Here is a 17,969-nt window from a genome sequence, read left to right as displayed (position 1 = left end):
AATGGCGGAATTTGGGATCGAGTCCCTGCATCTCTCCTGCAGATCTCAAGCCTGAGCACAGGCTGGGCCGAGCAAGGCATCGACTGATCACAAAGTGGTGTTTGTCAGCACAGGCTGCAGATAAGCTCTGCCCAACAGTCACACTGGCCAGAACTGCAGAGCCCCGTTCTGCTGCTGGTGAGTGGTCACAGCGTGTGCTGCCAGGCACTGCTGTAACAGAAAGAACACAGAATCAGCGCCGCTTCCCTGCTTTGGACGGTAGGAATGTTTTAATTGAGAAATTTGTTTTAATTACATTAGGTAATATCACAGTCTATTTTACAAGTTCAGGGTTAGAGGAAGCGTGGACCAGTTACACAGAAATCCAGTGAAAGGAGAAAAACCTACAACATGAGAAAATGAAAAGGTGAACTTAATCCCCTCAAAAAGGAAACGCACTGAGTGTGGTGTGAGTGGAATGGGAAGTTTTCTAACAGGATCCATAGAAGTACAAAGGAGGAAACTAACATAATTTACAGTATTGGTTCTGCACGACCACCGTTGGCCCATTTTCAGAGACAGCCTCTGTTCCCCAACGCAGCGCTGAGCAGATGGTGCTGTCTCTGAGGGTTTGGTCGGGTCTGGTCAGAGAAGAAAGCAAAACAACCGATGGGCAAAGGTCACAACCCACGTAGAGGTGGTTCCCAGGGTCACCGCCTACAGGAGTGTCTTCCACTGGATAGTCAGGAGGTTCTGCACCAAGAACTGCATGGAGGAAAACTAAAACAGCTCCAAAAAGCCCCATCTCAAACGTAGAAAAGTCTGACTCTGGAAGTGCTTACAAGAAGGTCGTCGTCATAGAATTTGGTTTCTATAATAACATTACCACTGCGGAGGGAAAAGAGGAGAAAGAAGAGGCGTTAGCAGAATGCACAGCAGAAACCAACTGCTCCTTTCTGTGCTGATGTCTGCCCCTGCTCCACCAGCAAGAGCTCAGAGCCAGGTGCAGGCAGTGCTGCGTCCCAGCCCTGTGCTCACTGGGGCTGAAGCACCTCCCCACCTCACTCCCATGTGGAGCAGCTCCCACCACCCCTGCAGTGCTGCCCCCCTCCTGGGCTCAGCCCCACGCAGGCTCACTGCCACCTCCTGCCCCCTTCTCTTCAGTGAATCTGAAAAGCAATGCAATTTCATTTTGATACGCTGGCTTCTAGTGCTGAGCAAGGGACTACAACCAACTTAACACGCCGTTTCCCCCAAGACATGCTTTAACACAAATATATGAGCACAGTTTACATAAACTGCACTGGTAATTTAGACTTGGGTGTGGCAAAAAGCACTGAGACAAACACGGAGTGTTCAGGAGTATCGGGAGGAGAGGGGCCCTCCATGTCTTAGCAGCTGAAAAAGAACAAAGCTGAGTTTTTTGGGCCACAAAGCACGTTTGGATCTGCTTGGGCCAACTATTCTCTTGCAGAACAACTTGAGGAGAGAAACACTGCCCACTGCGAGCGGACAGACTCAGGGAAAGAACAGGACACTGGAAAACTCTCAGTGTCAGTTGAGAACTGGACCCTCAGAACCCAAGTCATGCAAACAACGTGGTGTCCTGAGGCAGGCAGTGCCAACTGTCTGATGTTTCTCTTTATTCTTAAACTGGTGCCACCTGTACAGACCAGGAGCCACCAGTTCTGTGAGCCAAGGGCATGTGTGGCACCTACAAACTTCTGAGCAGGCCGTGCCAGGAAGCACCAACCTAATGCTAACGGTGCCTCGTGAGCCCGCCATCTCTGTGGGACGTGCTGCGCATAGAAAGCAGTGCTGGTGGTTCCCATCCCAGCGCCTTCTCTATGTGACTGGCTTTCCTCCAGATGGAACGAGAGGGAAAATGCAGGAGAGGGAGGTCTTCCAGAGGACACGGCGACCTTGCAGCGAGACTAGCTGCTCCCTATCTGCCTCGTGTTGGCACGAGGATTCCCACAGCCTTCTGTCTCTGCTGGCAATCTGCTCCTTGTGCGCTTGCCAGCACCCATCCAGCACCGCATCAGCAGCAGCAGGGAGGGAGGTCCTTTGTCAGCGATTACAGCTTCCCTGGGGCTTTCCTCTAGGAGCCTTTTCCTTCATCCAAACAAAGCTTGTGCCCTGCTGTTCCTGCTCAGAGCAGAGCCCAGCACGAGCTGTTCTGACCTACTCAGAAGTCGACGTGCAGACTGACAAGGACTGGGGGTTTATGAGGAAAGCGTGTGAGTCCCATTATGGACTGCAGGAAAGGTGTTTTATCCCCTGATACGACTCCATGTGAGTAAATGTCTGGTTTATACTCCAGTGTATAAGACACAAAGGCTGGAAAATGGTAGTGATGAAACAGGCATTAGAGCAGCTCCCATTCACTCACCAATAGCTGTGTCTGAGAATGGCCCAAACAGCTTTTTATTTTATGGGCCCACGTGGATGTAAGGAGCACTAAGTTGTAAAGCACTTTAAAGCCCTTTTGCAGATCACCTTTCAAAATATGAAAGCAGCTCTAATGAGGGATCGGTTCCAGTTTCTCCACACTTTTATTGCTATATTAATGCAGATTGGACCTATGGGACCAAAGGTAACGAGGTTGGCTTAGCCCCTTTTGTCTCTCGGTGACTAACAGCAGTGAGGGTGACTCAGTTGGTAGCAGCTCCCTCTCCATTCCCACCGTGGCCCCCAGGGAAATGTCACAGCTGCTCTCAGATTCCATAAGCCCAAGGCACTCACGTTAAAACGTTAGCTGACATCATCTGTGATTCAGGTGCTGCCTCTATCAAGGACTGCCAAGTGTTTGTGGAGTTAGGAATCACAAAACCAAATTCAAAGAACCATTCTGCAAAGTGAAAACAAGATTCAGAGGCATTGGAAAGAATTACAAATAAAATAACGAACTGTTCTTTTGCCTTTCACCTGACAGGCTGGGGGACTCCCTAAACCATCCTAACTCTACTGCCAACGTTTTACATTTAAATTACTTGGTGCTGCACCAAACCCTGCCCTCCTCTTACTGCTGATACTCCTTTCTGTAATAGCTGACAGAAATGATAAAGGCCTTCAGTGGAAATTCCATCACACCTATCGAGGAACAGGGAAACCACATTCCCTTCTTGCAGCCGCCCCCCAGGTCCCTTCAGACCAAGCATTACCCCAAAGACAAGGAGGTCGATGTTTATCTGCCCCTCCTCCTCCCAGATTAAGACTGGTGCTGCACTGAGGGAGATGAGAGGAGCTGTGCTGCGTGGAGGCACGCAGACAACAGGCAGTGGCACTGCTGTCCCCAAAGTAAAGCAGAGCTTCTGCGGCCCAGCCTGCAGCCTGGTTCCAGGCAGCAAGAGGTGCTGCTGAGGAAGATGCACGAGTGCCCACCACGGCTGCCACCGAAATAACCTGGTTCCCAGCCTCAGGCAGCCTGGTGGATTTGTGCCCCGCGGCGTCATTACCCAGATTTTTGGCTTACATAACAAAGTGTTAATACACTTATGAAATGCCATCCCTAATGCTGCGGCCCATTAGTCCTGATAGGATGAATGCTTCAGGGTTACTCAGAAAAATTACAATGTCTGCGTTCGACCCACTTGAGCTCCTCTGATCCCCCACCCTGGGATCCCTCCCCGCACTGCAGATGCCCACCTTCTAAACACTGCCCTTTGAAATACACTTTCTGTTCCAGTCGGAATTTTTCCATTTGTTCTGCTGAGGAAAAGTTTAACTCCCGAGACACTGCTTTGCATTTCAGGATTTTTTTAGGAACTCGAGCTGTGGAACAGATAAACAAGCATTATTTGGACACGCTAAAACAAACCCAGGTGCTATCACAGTGCACTCTGAAATACTGATTGGTGCCATACAAGATCACAGCAGCGGGAGAAACACAGACACAAAGGGCTCCCCCTGCTCTGCTCTTGCATTTGTGGGAGTGAAACCTGAGATGCAGACGGGTGAAGTACCTTGCCCACAGCCCGGAGAACTGCCCTGCTCTCTGACTCTACTGCTCACACACACACTTCTTCAAGCCAAAACATGAGATGCAGCTTGAGCTTCTGCTTTAGGAACTGTGCAGCCCAGGGGCTGCTCTGTACACCGAGTGTCTTTCTCACTTCTTCCCTTTCAGACCACGCGTCCCCAGCAAACTACAAAGAGCTGCTTCTCAGCCCAGCAGCAGTTTCAGCCACAGGCAGGAAAGTCTGTTTCAGAATTTAAGAGACAGTTCAAGAGAGAAAGTAATCAGTGACCCAAGATACCCGGGCTCTGCAGCAATGAGACACTGATAGCAGTGGCAAACCATACCTGCATTTCATATGGCTTTTTTACAGGCAAAGGGGTGAGAGAGGGGATGCTTTGCAGCAGATATTCATTTGCTGAAAGGTCCAAATCAGGAGAATATATTACAAATCTCCAAAGCCCACTGTATGTAAGTGGTGTGGTTGTACATAATCCTTCCTGTGTGTCAGAAAATGTTTTTTTCATGTAAATTTATTAGAAATAAAGCAGGGATGGAATGCAGCTGGTGTGCATTTTATATGCCAAACTGTTCCTAAATGGAAACCCTACCCAAATGTTCGTGAGCAGACAGCAGGCTGCTGTTTAATAAAAGTAAGAGTCTATCAAACCCCAGGCAAATCCAGCTAATGTAAAACAGCTTAATGGAGTAGGACCTTGATATGAGACCAGTCGAGAGAGCAGGAGGGGTGAGGGAATGCGAGCTGCCATCCTATCCCAGGGAAAGCTCCACAAGAAAATGAAAAAGGAAGCTGGAAGTGCCAAGGAAGTTTTGAATTTAAAAGCACTCTGATTTTTTGTTGTCTTTTGTTCAGCCTGGAAATCTGCACAGCACCACTCTTTGCTGCCCTCACAGGTACAGACTGCAGCCCGTTGTGAACAAACTGCCCTCTGCAGTTAAGTGTAAAGCGACATATTAAACTGTTCTGCAGTTCAGTAATTACATTTCTTGGTGAGCAGGTTTGCTTTAATATTGTAAAACTACAAAAGAAAAGGTTACTTTAATAAAAGTAGGTCTGTGTAGTCTTTAAAGCCCCGACCTAACAGATTTTAATTGATGTTTATGACATCGAGCAGAACATTTTCATTTACTTATTTTAAACTCATTTTACCTTTGTACCTCTATCCATCTCAGCCTTCTTTCCTTGCTAAGCTATTTGGGAATGGCTTTTCCCCTCTCTTGTCCTAAGGAAAACCATCCCCTCACCCTTAACCTTTCCAGTGGCTTTTCCTAATAGCTGTTCTCTGCACCTCGTCAAGTTTGCAGTCACCTACCTAGAAGATGGATGACTGAACTGCAGGCTGTGTAAGGTCTGACCAATTCCTTGTACAATGGACATGAATCTCACGCCAGAATATGCTTTAATTAATTCCCCAAGCTCCTCTGATGGAGGTGAGCTGCTCATTCTTTGAGCAGTCGAAGTTCTGCCTTAACACTGTTTAACTTGTCCCTTTTGCCACACACCAATTCATTCCCATCCTTCTCCACATGTTCCAGATATCCCTCGAAGCACAGCACGCCAGCAGTTCTGGTGACCAAGAGGCACATTGGCACCCAGCCCCAAATGCACAGTGCTGCCATACCTTCGTGCTCCACTCCAGGTACAGACAGATCTTCTGTTCCTTGCCAGAGGATTTTCCCTGTTTCTGCATCCCGAAGATTCATCCAGTTTCTGGTTGGGAAGCAATTAAGGAAAACAAGCTACCCATGTCCCCAAATGCAGAAGCACCTGGAATTCTTGGTGCAGCTCTAATACAGGCTACTGCACCTGAGTTTCAGTGATGTCCTCTGGTTTGCAGGAGGCCAAGGAAAAAAGTCGCGGAGCAAATAAATGCAACCAACTCTTGACCAGAATGTATGCAATGAGAGCTGTGGAGGCACAGATTCAGTTTCCACTCAGACTGAAGCTTGTTAAACTCAGTTATCAATTTTTGCCACTTCCAAAGGATAGAAGCAATGTCACTGTGGTGCAGAGAGGCACAAACACTGCTAACTATTACAGATAATTCCACACAAACAAATGCCCCTCTCCAGCATTTGAAAAATGCTAGGAAAGAAATGCTTCCTAAAAAACATTAGAAAAACAGAGTAACACTGATCACACTTGAGCTTTTGTAGTTTCTGAATATGAATATCAAAGGTTGTTCCATTGCTGTTGACCTGGTAACTGGCACTCGTGGGAATTCTCCGGCCGCTGAGCGTGAAGAGAAAAGAGACTTTTCACTCTGCATCAGTGGATTAGGCACTGAAGTACAGGCAAATATGAAACAGTCACATTTTCAAAGGAATAATTAGCAACGATCTTAAGCCTACCCTGGAAAAATCTCCTCTGTAACAGCACTCAGGTATTTCCACATCAAAGTAAGGTGCCTGCACACCTGCAAAGCTCTTCTGAACAGGGACACAGCGCTCAGCCCTATGGCCCTATCACAGCCCCTGCTCTGCTGCTCACCTCAGTGAGGCACAGGGAGGAGATTTGTGCACTGACTTCATTCTCTAACACACAGTTTCTGGATAGGCTCACAGAGATTCTTTATATTGATCAATTTTCTTTCTGGAACCCCTGGGAAGAAACAGATGCTTCTGCAAGTTCTGTGTTTCAGGGTAATGTTGTTCTCCAACCTTTCACCCCCACTCTGTATATAGTATATACATATGTAGCCTGAATTGCTCCAAAAAATGTATTTACTATCTGCCATTTGATCCACAGGAAAACAAGGAGAAGGTGGAAAGCATCATCCCTGTAGAGTCCTACATGCTGCCCTCATCTCCTGGCAGAAAGCTAACAAGTTGAAATCCCTCCCCAGGTACCAAAGCAAGGGAGACTGTGCTGTAGGCAGCAAGTCAGAGAGAAAACGAGCAGCAGTATCATGGCAGGAGAACCTGCACAGGGGCTGGGCACGTTGTGTGGTGCTGGCTGGAAAAATCCAAGACCCCAGCCAACACAAGCTGCAGGAACCACCTCAACTGTAACTTAAGATATCAGAAACATTACATCTTCCCACAAACACAAAAACTAGCCAGGGTGAAACTATCTGCATAGAAAGCAGTATGCCATCAATCACACGCCACATACGAGAGAAAAATAACAAATGAGACAACCTGAGCATCTCACTGACAGAGTCATTTATCTTCACAACACCCCGCGATGTAAAAAGACTTGACTATTAGCAGTACAGTAATTCAGTAAATTGGGCACTTGATTACTCAAACCCCACATTATATTTAAAAAATGAGCCCCTTCAGATGCATATCCTTGCTATTTGTTAACTATCAGTAACAGTGGGAAGCAGGAGCTCCCAGGTCTGGCTGTAGGCTGAACAGTGCCAACCTGAGCAGCAGATTGTAGAAGGGCTTGGGCTGGGAGAGACCTCAAGGACCACCCAGTTCCTCCTCCCTGTGTGGGCTCTCATTAGTCCAGGTTGCCAAAGCCCCCTCCAACCTGGCCCTGAGCACCTCCAGGGCTGGGGAACCATGGATCTGGGCAGCAGCACCAGCACCTCACTGTCCTCTGAGTAAAGAATTTCCTCCTTACATCTAACTGAAATCTTCCCTCTTTGAGATTAAAGCCATTCCCCCTTGTCCTGCCACCATCAGGCCATGTAAAACGTTGCTCTTCCTTCTGCTGATAAACTCCCTCAAGGACTGGAAGGCTGCAGCAAGGTCTCCCCGGAGCCTTCTCTGATACATTCAGCCAGTTCTTTTTTCCCTGTAACTAAACATCATTAAAAGGGAAGAAAAGATCATCACTCTCAAACACACACACAATACTCTTCTACTGCAAAAAGAGCTTCAAGTGCAGGAGATTCGCTCTTTACAAAAAAAATAAATCTTTTAAAAGAAACAGAAATCTGCAGACAATTTCCTAAGTCAAAACTGAAATCATTTATAAAACTTAGCTGCAATGGAATTAAAAAAAAAAAAAAAAGGCAAAACTCATCACAAGTGATTTTTTGGCAGAAGAACACCTGACAAAGCTGCAGCTGCGCTGCTTACTTAGCTAGCAGCTTATCACACTATTTCTGTCAGCTCGGACAGAAAGGCTGGTGCTGGGACACAGCCCAGAGTGAAGAAAATGGAGATCTTGAAGCAAACCCACACACACAGTTATCTTCTAATGTGTTTAATTGGTTTAAGATTCTTCGGTCCCAGCGTGAGAGATGTTGTGACTAAAAATAAAAAGCACTCCATCTTCAGGGCTGCAGCACAGACCTGCGGGCAGGGCGAAGAGGGCATCTGCAGTACTGCTGGAAAGGGAGAGCAAAGGAGTGCAGGTTGAACACAGCTGCTCTTTTTGGAGAGGCTCGTGCCAAGCCACCTGGCGGGAGCAGCTACAGAGAGCGACTGCAGGGCCATGCAGGTCCAGCTTTGTGAACTTAAGGTGTACTGAAGAAAAAAAGGAAGAGCTGTAGTATCTCCTTAATTCTGTTCCTTATTCTGAAATCACAAGAACACTCCCCAGCCATTACATGTTCATTCTCCTGACTTTTGGGCAATTTTATGTAGGAAACAACGTCTGATTTAAGACTCCGGAGATCAAATACTCTTCAATCCCGAAGACAAGGAAGGATTAGGTAGAACAGCTGAAGGAAGGGAGTACTGTTGGTCTATTTATATTCCACCACCTATTGGGTCAGCAAAGTCTTACATAAAAGCTTTGTAGTAGCTGGAATTTGACTTGCTTTATATACTTGACATGAATTAACTTCCTCACAGACCTACTTTGCTTAGCCTGATGAAGGGAAATGGTTCGTGCATTTCTAAATGCAATTTCTGTTGCCTTGAATGCCTCTGATCTCAGAGCAGAAATTCCTTCCCTTTCCTATCTGTCACAGACATCGTTTCCTTCAAACAAGTCAAAATATACATACTTATCTTTAAACGTTTTAGCATTGCAAAGATTCCCATGCATTACCACACTGGTAATTAAGAATCCCCTTGAAGGAAGGGGATGAGTATAAGCAAAATTAATTATTAAAGAAATACGGAGTTAAAGGAGTTCTGGCCCAATCTCCCAGATTATTATTTATATGCTGTAATGTTGAGCACTTTTTGACTATCTGAAAGGCTGCAGAGAACAGTGGGTGTCATTTCTCCCATTACAAACCGGTCTATTTTTCATTCTGTTCCTTGCTGTCTACACCATTCTGAAACCTTTGGAGCTGCTGCACTCTTATCTCTCATAATAAAAGCAAGCTTAATGTTCATAACCGCCCCTGGATGAGGTCTTTCATCATCTTTGCCAGTTCTTTTTGGTACAAGAAATGCAGCATCCAGAACAGTTCACTGCATGCCAGGTGCAAACGGGATCTCAACAATCAACTGGAAATAATGACTGTCCTACAGGACAAAAAGACAAAGAGAAGGCAGAGCTGAAAGCCCGAAACCATTCAGACTTACACCTCTGTTGCAGACCCAGAGGAGCTTCAGATCCAAACTGCTCAACCTTCACTCCTGGTTTCACGCTGCTGTGCAGAACAGCTACAGCCACACACTGCCTAACGTGGGAGAGCGTGCTGCTTTTCAAGAATGCTACAGATAAGTGAGGATCAGCCTTTAGGGCTTGCATTTTTATCAGCTGCATTTTCCCAGAAGAATTCTCTTTACTCAGAGGTTTCAATCCAGTCTGAGGATTAAGGACCGAAACAAATTATGCAACCTACAACTACCAAAACGACAGGATTACAGAGCAGACCACCTGAACATCCTTGTGCTTCTACTCCACTGATGCCATTAGTCCTCTAATCTTAACAGTCTCTAATCTCACTTTTTATTACAATTCCCAAATCCTTCTTTCAGAGAACTCTTAATTGTGTGCTTACGTTTAAGCATGTGCATACATACCCTGCGGAATCAGGACTTAAAGTTCACTGCACACAGAAGAAAAGCAGATGTCTTTAGTGTTGAATAAACCACAAGTGTAAATGTTGGCAACGTGCTAAGAGAACAGGAGTCTCTCCTCCTAGGGTAAGGCTGAAATTCAGTGTAAAACCATATGTGAAGGAAGCAAACGGGTGCCCCTCCACTCCATCTAGTAACAGAAGGGCTCAAACAAATCACATTCCTCAACACTGCTGGAGCCCTGGGGCACAGCACTGTCACCTCTCCTGCTTTTAGACAGCAGCAGCATCCTCCCAGTTCCAGGTGAGTTGGATGGTGCTCACAACAGCTCCCCCAGGTATTTTTCATGCACCAGCCTTCCAGGAGGGACACACAAGATAGGGGTTACTGTGCTTCTCCAGAAGATGCAGGTGCTGGGGACTGGAAAGGTGCTCCATTAAATCCTCAGATGGGAGGAAGGCAATTATCCCTTCAAAGCACTCTTGGCACTCCAGTACTCACTGAACCAGAGGCTGCTTCTAAAGTCTCCTGCGCAGAACAAATTGCTGCGCACCAGAAGCCAGGCAGAGCCACTGATTAATGACAAAATGCAGCAAAAATCCCCAGCAACACAGTTATCTCACAGCAAATTATGTTATCAGGGGATATACTTAACAGCTGCAGCGTTGTAACAAAAAAAAAAAATCAACACAGTATCATATACTAAGTGTACTTTGTGCTACTCCTCCCTTTTTGCTGGATTCCCTCTTCCATCTTTGCTTGCAGATGCTGTCTATATGCATCCTGTATCTTCACAACATGTTTTCATCCAACATTAGTTGGTCCTGGATTAGGCTGTGCTTGGCCTGTACTTGGAAAGACACTCGTACACATTACTCAACCTTACATTAATTTTAATAGAAAATTGTGCTATTAGTGCAGAATACTGCGACATCCTATTATATTAAACAGATCTCAAATCACTTGGCAGAAATGGTCCTATAAGGCAGTCAGGTTGGTCCTGCTGTTAGGCAACAGTATTCACTGCCACATGTCACACTCTTCCTGTAAGAACTTGACAGAGACACTCTGCACGTGGGTACCATCCCTGCAGATGAGCCATGTCCCCAGCCTGGATGTGTTTTCTATTTGAGTGCTGCTGAGATATTATATATTAGGAGGTTTGTGTTGCAGCACACTGTCAATACCTACAAATGCAGCATAGATCAGTCTGCAGTCAGATCAGCTGCAGTGCTATTAAATGGGAGACACACACAGCCATTTCATTCCGCCTACCCTGGAAATGCAGCAAAATCATGCGCAACATTTGCCAATAAAACATGTATGTGGACTATCCCGTTTAACATCTGTGCCTTACAAACAACTCTGGTCCAGTAAGACAATTATTATTCACTGTTTTCATCCAAATGGACAACAGCCATCTCTACTCCACAGCACCCCAGTGACACCACGCAGCACAGAAGGCGCAGGGTTTGCTCGCAGTTGGCTCACATCTCATGTTCACTCCTGTTTACTGTTGGATGTATTCACATGCCCTAACAAAAGGAATCAGAATCAGAGTTTAGGAACTCTGAGAAGAAAGTGTCCAGCATGGGCAGGTGAGAACACCCAGAGGGAGAACACGTTTTGTTTCTTCAGAAACAGAGCAATATTGCACACCTAGCCAGCCTTCCACTTCAGTGACTTTTCCTCTTCTTCAAACCAAAAGAGCAAGAAACAGATGCTCACACTTAAGTGTAGAGTTACAGACACACTGAGATGAAGCTCAGCCTGAAGGCAAACCACTCCTAAGCTCCAAAAGAAAACAGGTGGGCTTTGAGATCTCAAACTCTAAAGGAAAAAAAAAAGCACTCATGAGCAAGGAGCTAAGTGCTGTTTCAAGAGGGAATAACCCCAAAGCGAATCTCATGGGACTGGTTCTCTTGTTGGAGGGAGCAAGCTGCTTGGTGTGTCAGCTCTGTGACTGCTAGAAATGGGTTTTGTTTCCTGTAGAACCAGGTGCTAGCACGGTTCCAAGGCCCAGATAACAGCAGCACAGTAAAAGCGAGCTGAAGCAGTGCAGTGCCTTTCTGCTGCTTTTTGTTGCCTGTGTCTTTTAGGCTTCTCTTTGGCTTCTCTGAACAGGCTTGACAGAATTCCATTATAGCAGTGCCTCAGCAGGAAGAATAATGTGAGACCACATCTGGAGATCGCTTTGCATCCTAGGTAATAAAACAATCAATAACATAGAAAAACTCATCATTGTTTGCAGGACCATCTCATAAGCATGACCTGCACAAAGAAAATTATTTTCTCGTTCCCAGCACAGTAACACTGCTCCTCCCCACCTTCCTTCCATTTTAAATGGATCTTGAAATTAGCATGTAAGAAAAGCCTGAGCTCACGCTAAGAAAGCTCTGAATATTAACATAATTAATGTCATCAGTAATACTTGGAGTTTGCAGAAACAGCAGGTGAATCAATGGGAACGATGTATTCATCCGAGAAAAGAATGTGACCTTTAAAATCCATAAGGCAATTTTAAGGCAGTTTCCTCGTTGCTCAACAGCAAGAATAAAACCAAATGTAGCTGAGAACATGCAGGAGAACTAAAAATGCAATTAAAGCCTAATTACAGCCCTGGGACCACCGTGCAGAAGATGCCCCACCTATAGAAAGGTGTGGCAGCACACAGGGCAGCCTGAGAAGCCACCCTAAGGAGAGGCAAATAAAAGATCATTCCTGCAATTCAGATCTGCCTAGATAGAGGGTTTTGTTTGTTTGTTTGTTTGTTTTTAATCCAGAATGCTTAAAATTAAGTTAAATGCTGTAAACCCCAAAACAATTTGGAATAAAGAGTGTGCAGTTCAGCTCACCTGCTCTTCAATTCTAGCGCATCACACCATTCTCCATGCAAGTGAGCTCTGTATGGTGATTCAGTGACTGGAACAACTGCATTTTGTCTCAGCTGCTTTACAACAGTCAATCTTCTCAACACAACGGAACTATGATGATTGCACTTCAAGGTTCTCAGCAGCAAGTGAACCAGAGGGAGTTTCATGGAAATAACTTATCAAGGGTTTCTGGTGAATAGCTTCACTCTGGTAGATGAGGCTGCAACCAGAGGAACGCACTGCCCTGCACATCAGTTTGGCCTGCTGTTCTTCACACTCTGGATGTCCTGATGGTCACACAATGAAATTAGCTTTACTGGTATTTTGAACCTCAATGTGCCTTTTAATTTGTATCATTATTCGACTGATTCAAAATCCACATGATGTTAGTTTGCTTAGAAAGGAAAGCTGGGTTTGATTTTGTGTCAGTCTATAAGGACCTTCACATTCCTCCATGCAGGGCACAGACCTGAGTGGAGAAACAGAGGCTTCTCTGACCAAGTATTTAAATGGGATAAGCATGGCTGCTTAGCTGCTGTCCTCACACAGTTTCCTTTGAAAGACCTGTAGCCTTGTGTAAAGTGTGGAAAAAAGATCCTGAAAGGCTTTAAAAAGGCAGTTCTATACAGCACGGTTTGTGGCCAGTCAATGCCTTTATTCCTCGAAGGCCTCTGCAATAATTTCTCCACTGAGTGATGTTTATTGAAAATGGTGCAGCTGAGCACCAGCGGGCTCCCCTGCTGTTTGGTTTATCTATCCTCTGAACTCCAAGCAGCATCTCGGCCTGAAAGTGTTCCCCTGGGAAAATAAGCAACTGACAACACAAAAAGCCCAGATGACTTCCAACTGCCAGCACCAATGTTGTTATCTACCAGCTTTTTCCCCTGTTGAAGTTTCTCTCTTTTTTTCTCCTTTACCTCTTCCAGCAGAGCTCTCTATCACATCAGCCCACTGAGTTCCAAAAGAACTACTCCTGAAAATCCACAGATTTATTACATTCACATAATTTAGAAGCACATGTCACTTACTGGATGCAGTAACACATCAGGTGTTTCTAAGAACAGGTCTGCAGACTGGAAACTGCTGTCTGAACGAGCGGCTGGCGACCCTGCCCACAGCAGGGGGCTGGAGCTCAATGATCTTTAAGGTCCCTTCCATTCTGGGATTCCATGACTCTATCTCCAGAGGAGTTTGGCTTCAAGTCTCATGCTTCAATAGAAGCCTGCTTCTCTCCTTAGGCAGCCAGGGGCTGTGCTCTCTGCCCAGTGGAAATTCTTACTCTGGCTTGGAAGGACTGCGCAGAAGCAGACTGCTGCAGTCACACTGCAGTGGGTGCCAGTGGTTCCCTTCACTCCACGTTTTCTTGCTTTTGGTGGTTTCTTGTTCACCCTAACTAGAAAGCAGAGCAGCTCTGAGTCACTGCCAAGCATCGCTAATGGAAGTGGGGAGCAGGAAGGAAATAAAGATGACTGGTTACAGAATTAGAAGTACTTCTTAGTGTCTAAAATGGCAGGGCAAAAAAACCCAGATGTGTGTTAGCTCTGTGAATAGCAGCAAAACGCTTCCAGCCAGAAGAACGAGCAAACCTATGAAACTTATCAACAACACCTTTGTTCATTCAGACAACATAAAAGCACCTGAAATATAGGAGAGTTACTGAGAAAAATACTGTATTTGTTTCTTTCTTTGTTCACTTTAATTCAGATAGAGTTTCTGTGAAAATGCTCTATTTCCTTTTCTATTTCCTTGATGCTCAAGCAAATTTTGAAGTGAAGTGCTTCAGTGAAGTCCACACATGGGCCATATTTAAACTCATAGGTTGTTTCTTTGTTCATTTAAGACAAGCAATCAGCTAAGGTAAAAAAGTGACTTCTCCACTAAAAATATTAGAGATGCCACTGACATGCAGTTCCTAACACATCTTTATGGACCAGGCTTCCTTGCACAGGATATCATTAGGTGTAAAAGGGAGCCCAGTGAATGAATGAAGACACAGCACTTTTTCATGTATTCAGGCTGTCCTCAAAACTGCTAGCTCCAGAAACTGCAGCAATAATTTTGCAAAATGTAGTCAGCACTAAATCTGGAAGGTCAGCTTTAGGACAAACGCTGTGACTGTTCCTTTCTGGCACAGACAGGCACGCACCATTTTGTACCAAGCAACCATCCATTTTCTACAGAACGACATTTGGGGACTGCAGTCCAAAAGGCTCCAATGAGCTCAACTGATATTAATTCCAAACAGCCTGATATCACTGTAACTCTATTGGAGCTCTCAGTGTCAGTTTCCTTGAATAGGAGCAGCCAGTTTTCTTTCTTCCTTGTTTTCTTTTTTTTCATTACCTTTTTCCAGAGCCTCCTGGGGCAGAGCAGTCCTAGAGTACAACGCCTCTGCAAAACAGGCAAAATGTTCCAGGAGCAAGCTTTTCCTAACTGAATGTTGCTTGAAAAAGTTTCCAGTAGTTCCAGCTGGGGTTGGGCAAGGATTTGGAACTCATTTTTTTTACTCACAGTGGTAATGCTTTTATAAAATCTACTAGCACATCTAGCTCAGTGTTTTAGTGGGAAATCTTCCAAATCGCAGCCATCTACCTGAAGCCAAGCTTCTTAATACAATGCTATCTTCCATTCACAAATGCCCATGCAGGAAGATGTATATCCACCTTGATGAATTTCCTCCATAGTGAAGGACATTTGAACGTTTGCTAACTCTGTCAGATGAGATTGCTCCACAAAGGCCAATTTTAGAGAGAAACAGCACATCTATCAGCACAGACACACGCTGTGACTGCACAGCAGGGATCATCAGCCCGGGTCTGGCTACCAGAAGTACTCCTGTATCTTAGCACTGCACCCCAGCAACACAGGCCAGGAATAGAGGCTAATGACAGCCAGGCAGAGCCAGCACATGTCTATCAGACCTCAGAATGCTGGACCTCACCTGACATTCTGAGCCTCTTCTTTGTGCTTTGGGAGAAGCCCCTGCCCTCATCTACTCTACCAGAGGAGTAACTCTGGAAAAACAAATTGATTACTTAGTTGAAGAGAAAGGTAAAACACCATTTCAGGAAATGAGATGTGCACTTAGATGAGCCTGACATGGACCAGCTACAAACACTGCAAAAGGGAGACTGAACCTTACTTGGAGTTAGCAGAAACAAAGCCATGGGGAATTCCACCTGTTGGTGCAGAGTGCATTTTAGTTCAGCCTAGATGAGCTGCTCGGCTTTCCAACACTTGTTCTATTTATTTCTCTACTACAATCTTCTCAGTGTGACGTCTTCAGTGAGGAGATCACCACTTCCCCTATCCTGGTCAGGGAGATTAAACAACATCACACAGTGAGAAAGCAAGTGCCTGAGACTGTACTCAAAATCTGCGCTGGCTTGCCATAAAGATCTGGCATTTCAATGACTGGATAATGTAAATCTTACACTAATATTAGACTGCTGTTATGAGTAGGTATTACAAGAAAAAAATCAGATTTTCCTTTTGAAAACATATCTCTTCATCTCTATATAAAAGATTTTCCCTGAGGTTTCTTACGTACCTGGGAGATAGGAATTTAGTGGTGGACTTAATTGTGCCTAGCTGGCATTGAGACCACAAGCTAGGGAACAAGGGGGTTGTTTTTCATTTTCATAAAGCTCAATAAATACACTGTTCACTACGAGAATGACAAGTGATATACAGGCAGAGCAAAGTCCATCTATTTTTGAACAGACCAGTACCAGATTTTGTAGCATTTCTTTACAGGATTTGCCAGTATAACAAGGATCCCAAGAACATAATGGAAGTAATTAACCTCCCAGTTTTGTGTTCACATTCATGGGAGGCTGCTTTAGGATGAGAAACATGGGGAGAGAAAAGAGGATCACAGCTGAAACAAAAAGAGAGGATTTATTTCTCGTCAGTTGTTTGGCCACACTACAAAGCAAGCAGACACAGCAGCAATAAATTGGGGCATTTTAGCAGAAAAACTGAGCAACAATCTTAGAACCACACAGCTGAAAGCTCAAATGTGTGGCATCAGAATAGCCGTACACTTAAATAAATCTGCTTTAATTGCTTATTTTCTGTCTTTCCCCATTGTAAAACAAATGAAGATGCCATTGAAGATGCCTCTGGTAAGGCAATCAGAACATGAGCTTGTTATTACAATAACACTTTGCATAAAGGCTTCCCTTACGTTTATTAACCCAAAAGAACTCTGATTCCAAACCCATTCCTTTACTATGGCTTCCATCCTCAACAGCTCAAAGACTCTTCTGGATTTTTCTACATGCTCTCCAAGCTGCTGAACTGGGCTGCCTCTCCTTACCTTCACTCACTCCATTTCCAGCTGCACACCCAGCGCTTCGGTACCGTGTGCTGCCCCATGTTCCCTGCTATGGATGGCTGCCACACCAAGTGCAGCACCACCCCGGTCACACGCACAGCATGCACTGCTTCTAGGCATCCACGCTGGTAAAGCCTCCTATTAATCATTCCTGTGCTGCCATCAATTAAGTAGCTGATTAGTGTTCACAAAGGAAGCAGTCCCGCCAGCTTGGTTACCTCTCTCAGCAGGACACTGTTTGCTCAAGAGTTTTACTGTAATCTCTGTTGGCAAAAATAAATATATGTGTTCCACATCTATGTTCCATATATATATTTATGTAAATATTTCATCTTTTAGGGGAATCCTGTTCCTCAGTCTTCATTAAAGAAGAAAAACATCCCGGTCCTTTCAGCAGACCTACAAATTCTGTAAAATGAGGAGGAGATAGAAATCCTTCCAACTGAACTGTGTGCCCCTTTCCTGGCCCTCACAAAAACACTGCTCTGCAGGGAACTGTTGGTTAGAGAAGGTTGCATCCACGAACCTTACATGGGGCAGACTTCCCCCTTCCCTCTACCAAAGCACCTCATTAGTACAGAGCAGACAGCAGAGGGATGCACTGACATGTGAGACAGTGGAAATCTGGACAGAAACAACCAGCAGTTGCTTGCAGTACTTGAATCAAGTAACTTGGCCATTCAAACTCTACATCTTAAAACACAGATTTCTACACCTAATCTCCCTGCAGTACTAATTTAGCTTGATGAGAAAAAAGCTGCAGCAAATGTGCCAAGTGGCAGACTGACATTTATCGACATACTTAAACCCTGAACATGCCCTAAAGGAGATGGGTCTTCAAAAGAGAGCACTTTTTTTTACACCGTTCTTGTTAACCCAAGCTGAGTTAGCTATCCTCTTAGTGTCTGGGATAACTGAT

The 17,969-nt window shown here is 45.1% G+C and overlaps 1 protein-coding gene across 1 annotated transcript in view; it reads right to left on the bottom strand.

Moving 5' to 3' along the window:
- Window positions 1-212: 212 nt before the first annotated feature.
- The window catches only part of PDE6D (phosphodiesterase 6D), a 30,159-nt gene continuing 12,402 nt past the window's right edge, over window positions 213-17,969 (bottom strand). Inside the window, exons 2-5 of the mRNA XM_048954647.1 lie at window positions 5,581-5,669; window positions 3,628-3,753; window positions 2,725-2,830; window positions 213-867 (exon numbers count right to left, since the gene is read on the bottom strand). Coding sequence (XP_048810604.1) covers window positions 786-867; window positions 2,725-2,830; window positions 3,628-3,753; window positions 5,581-5,669 — 403 coding nt within the window. The 3' untranslated portion in view covers window positions 213-785. The remainder of the gene's footprint in view (window positions 868-2,724; window positions 2,831-3,627; window positions 3,754-5,580; window positions 5,670-17,969) is intronic.

This window comes from Lagopus muta, chromosome 9 (genome assembly GCF_023343835.1).
Source record: "Lagopus muta isolate bLagMut1 chromosome 9, bLagMut1 primary, whole genome shotgun sequence".
Taxonomy (NCBI): Eukaryota; Metazoa; Chordata; class Aves; order Galliformes; family Phasianidae; genus Lagopus; species Lagopus muta.
This window is presented reverse-complemented; position numbering and strand designations above follow the sequence as displayed.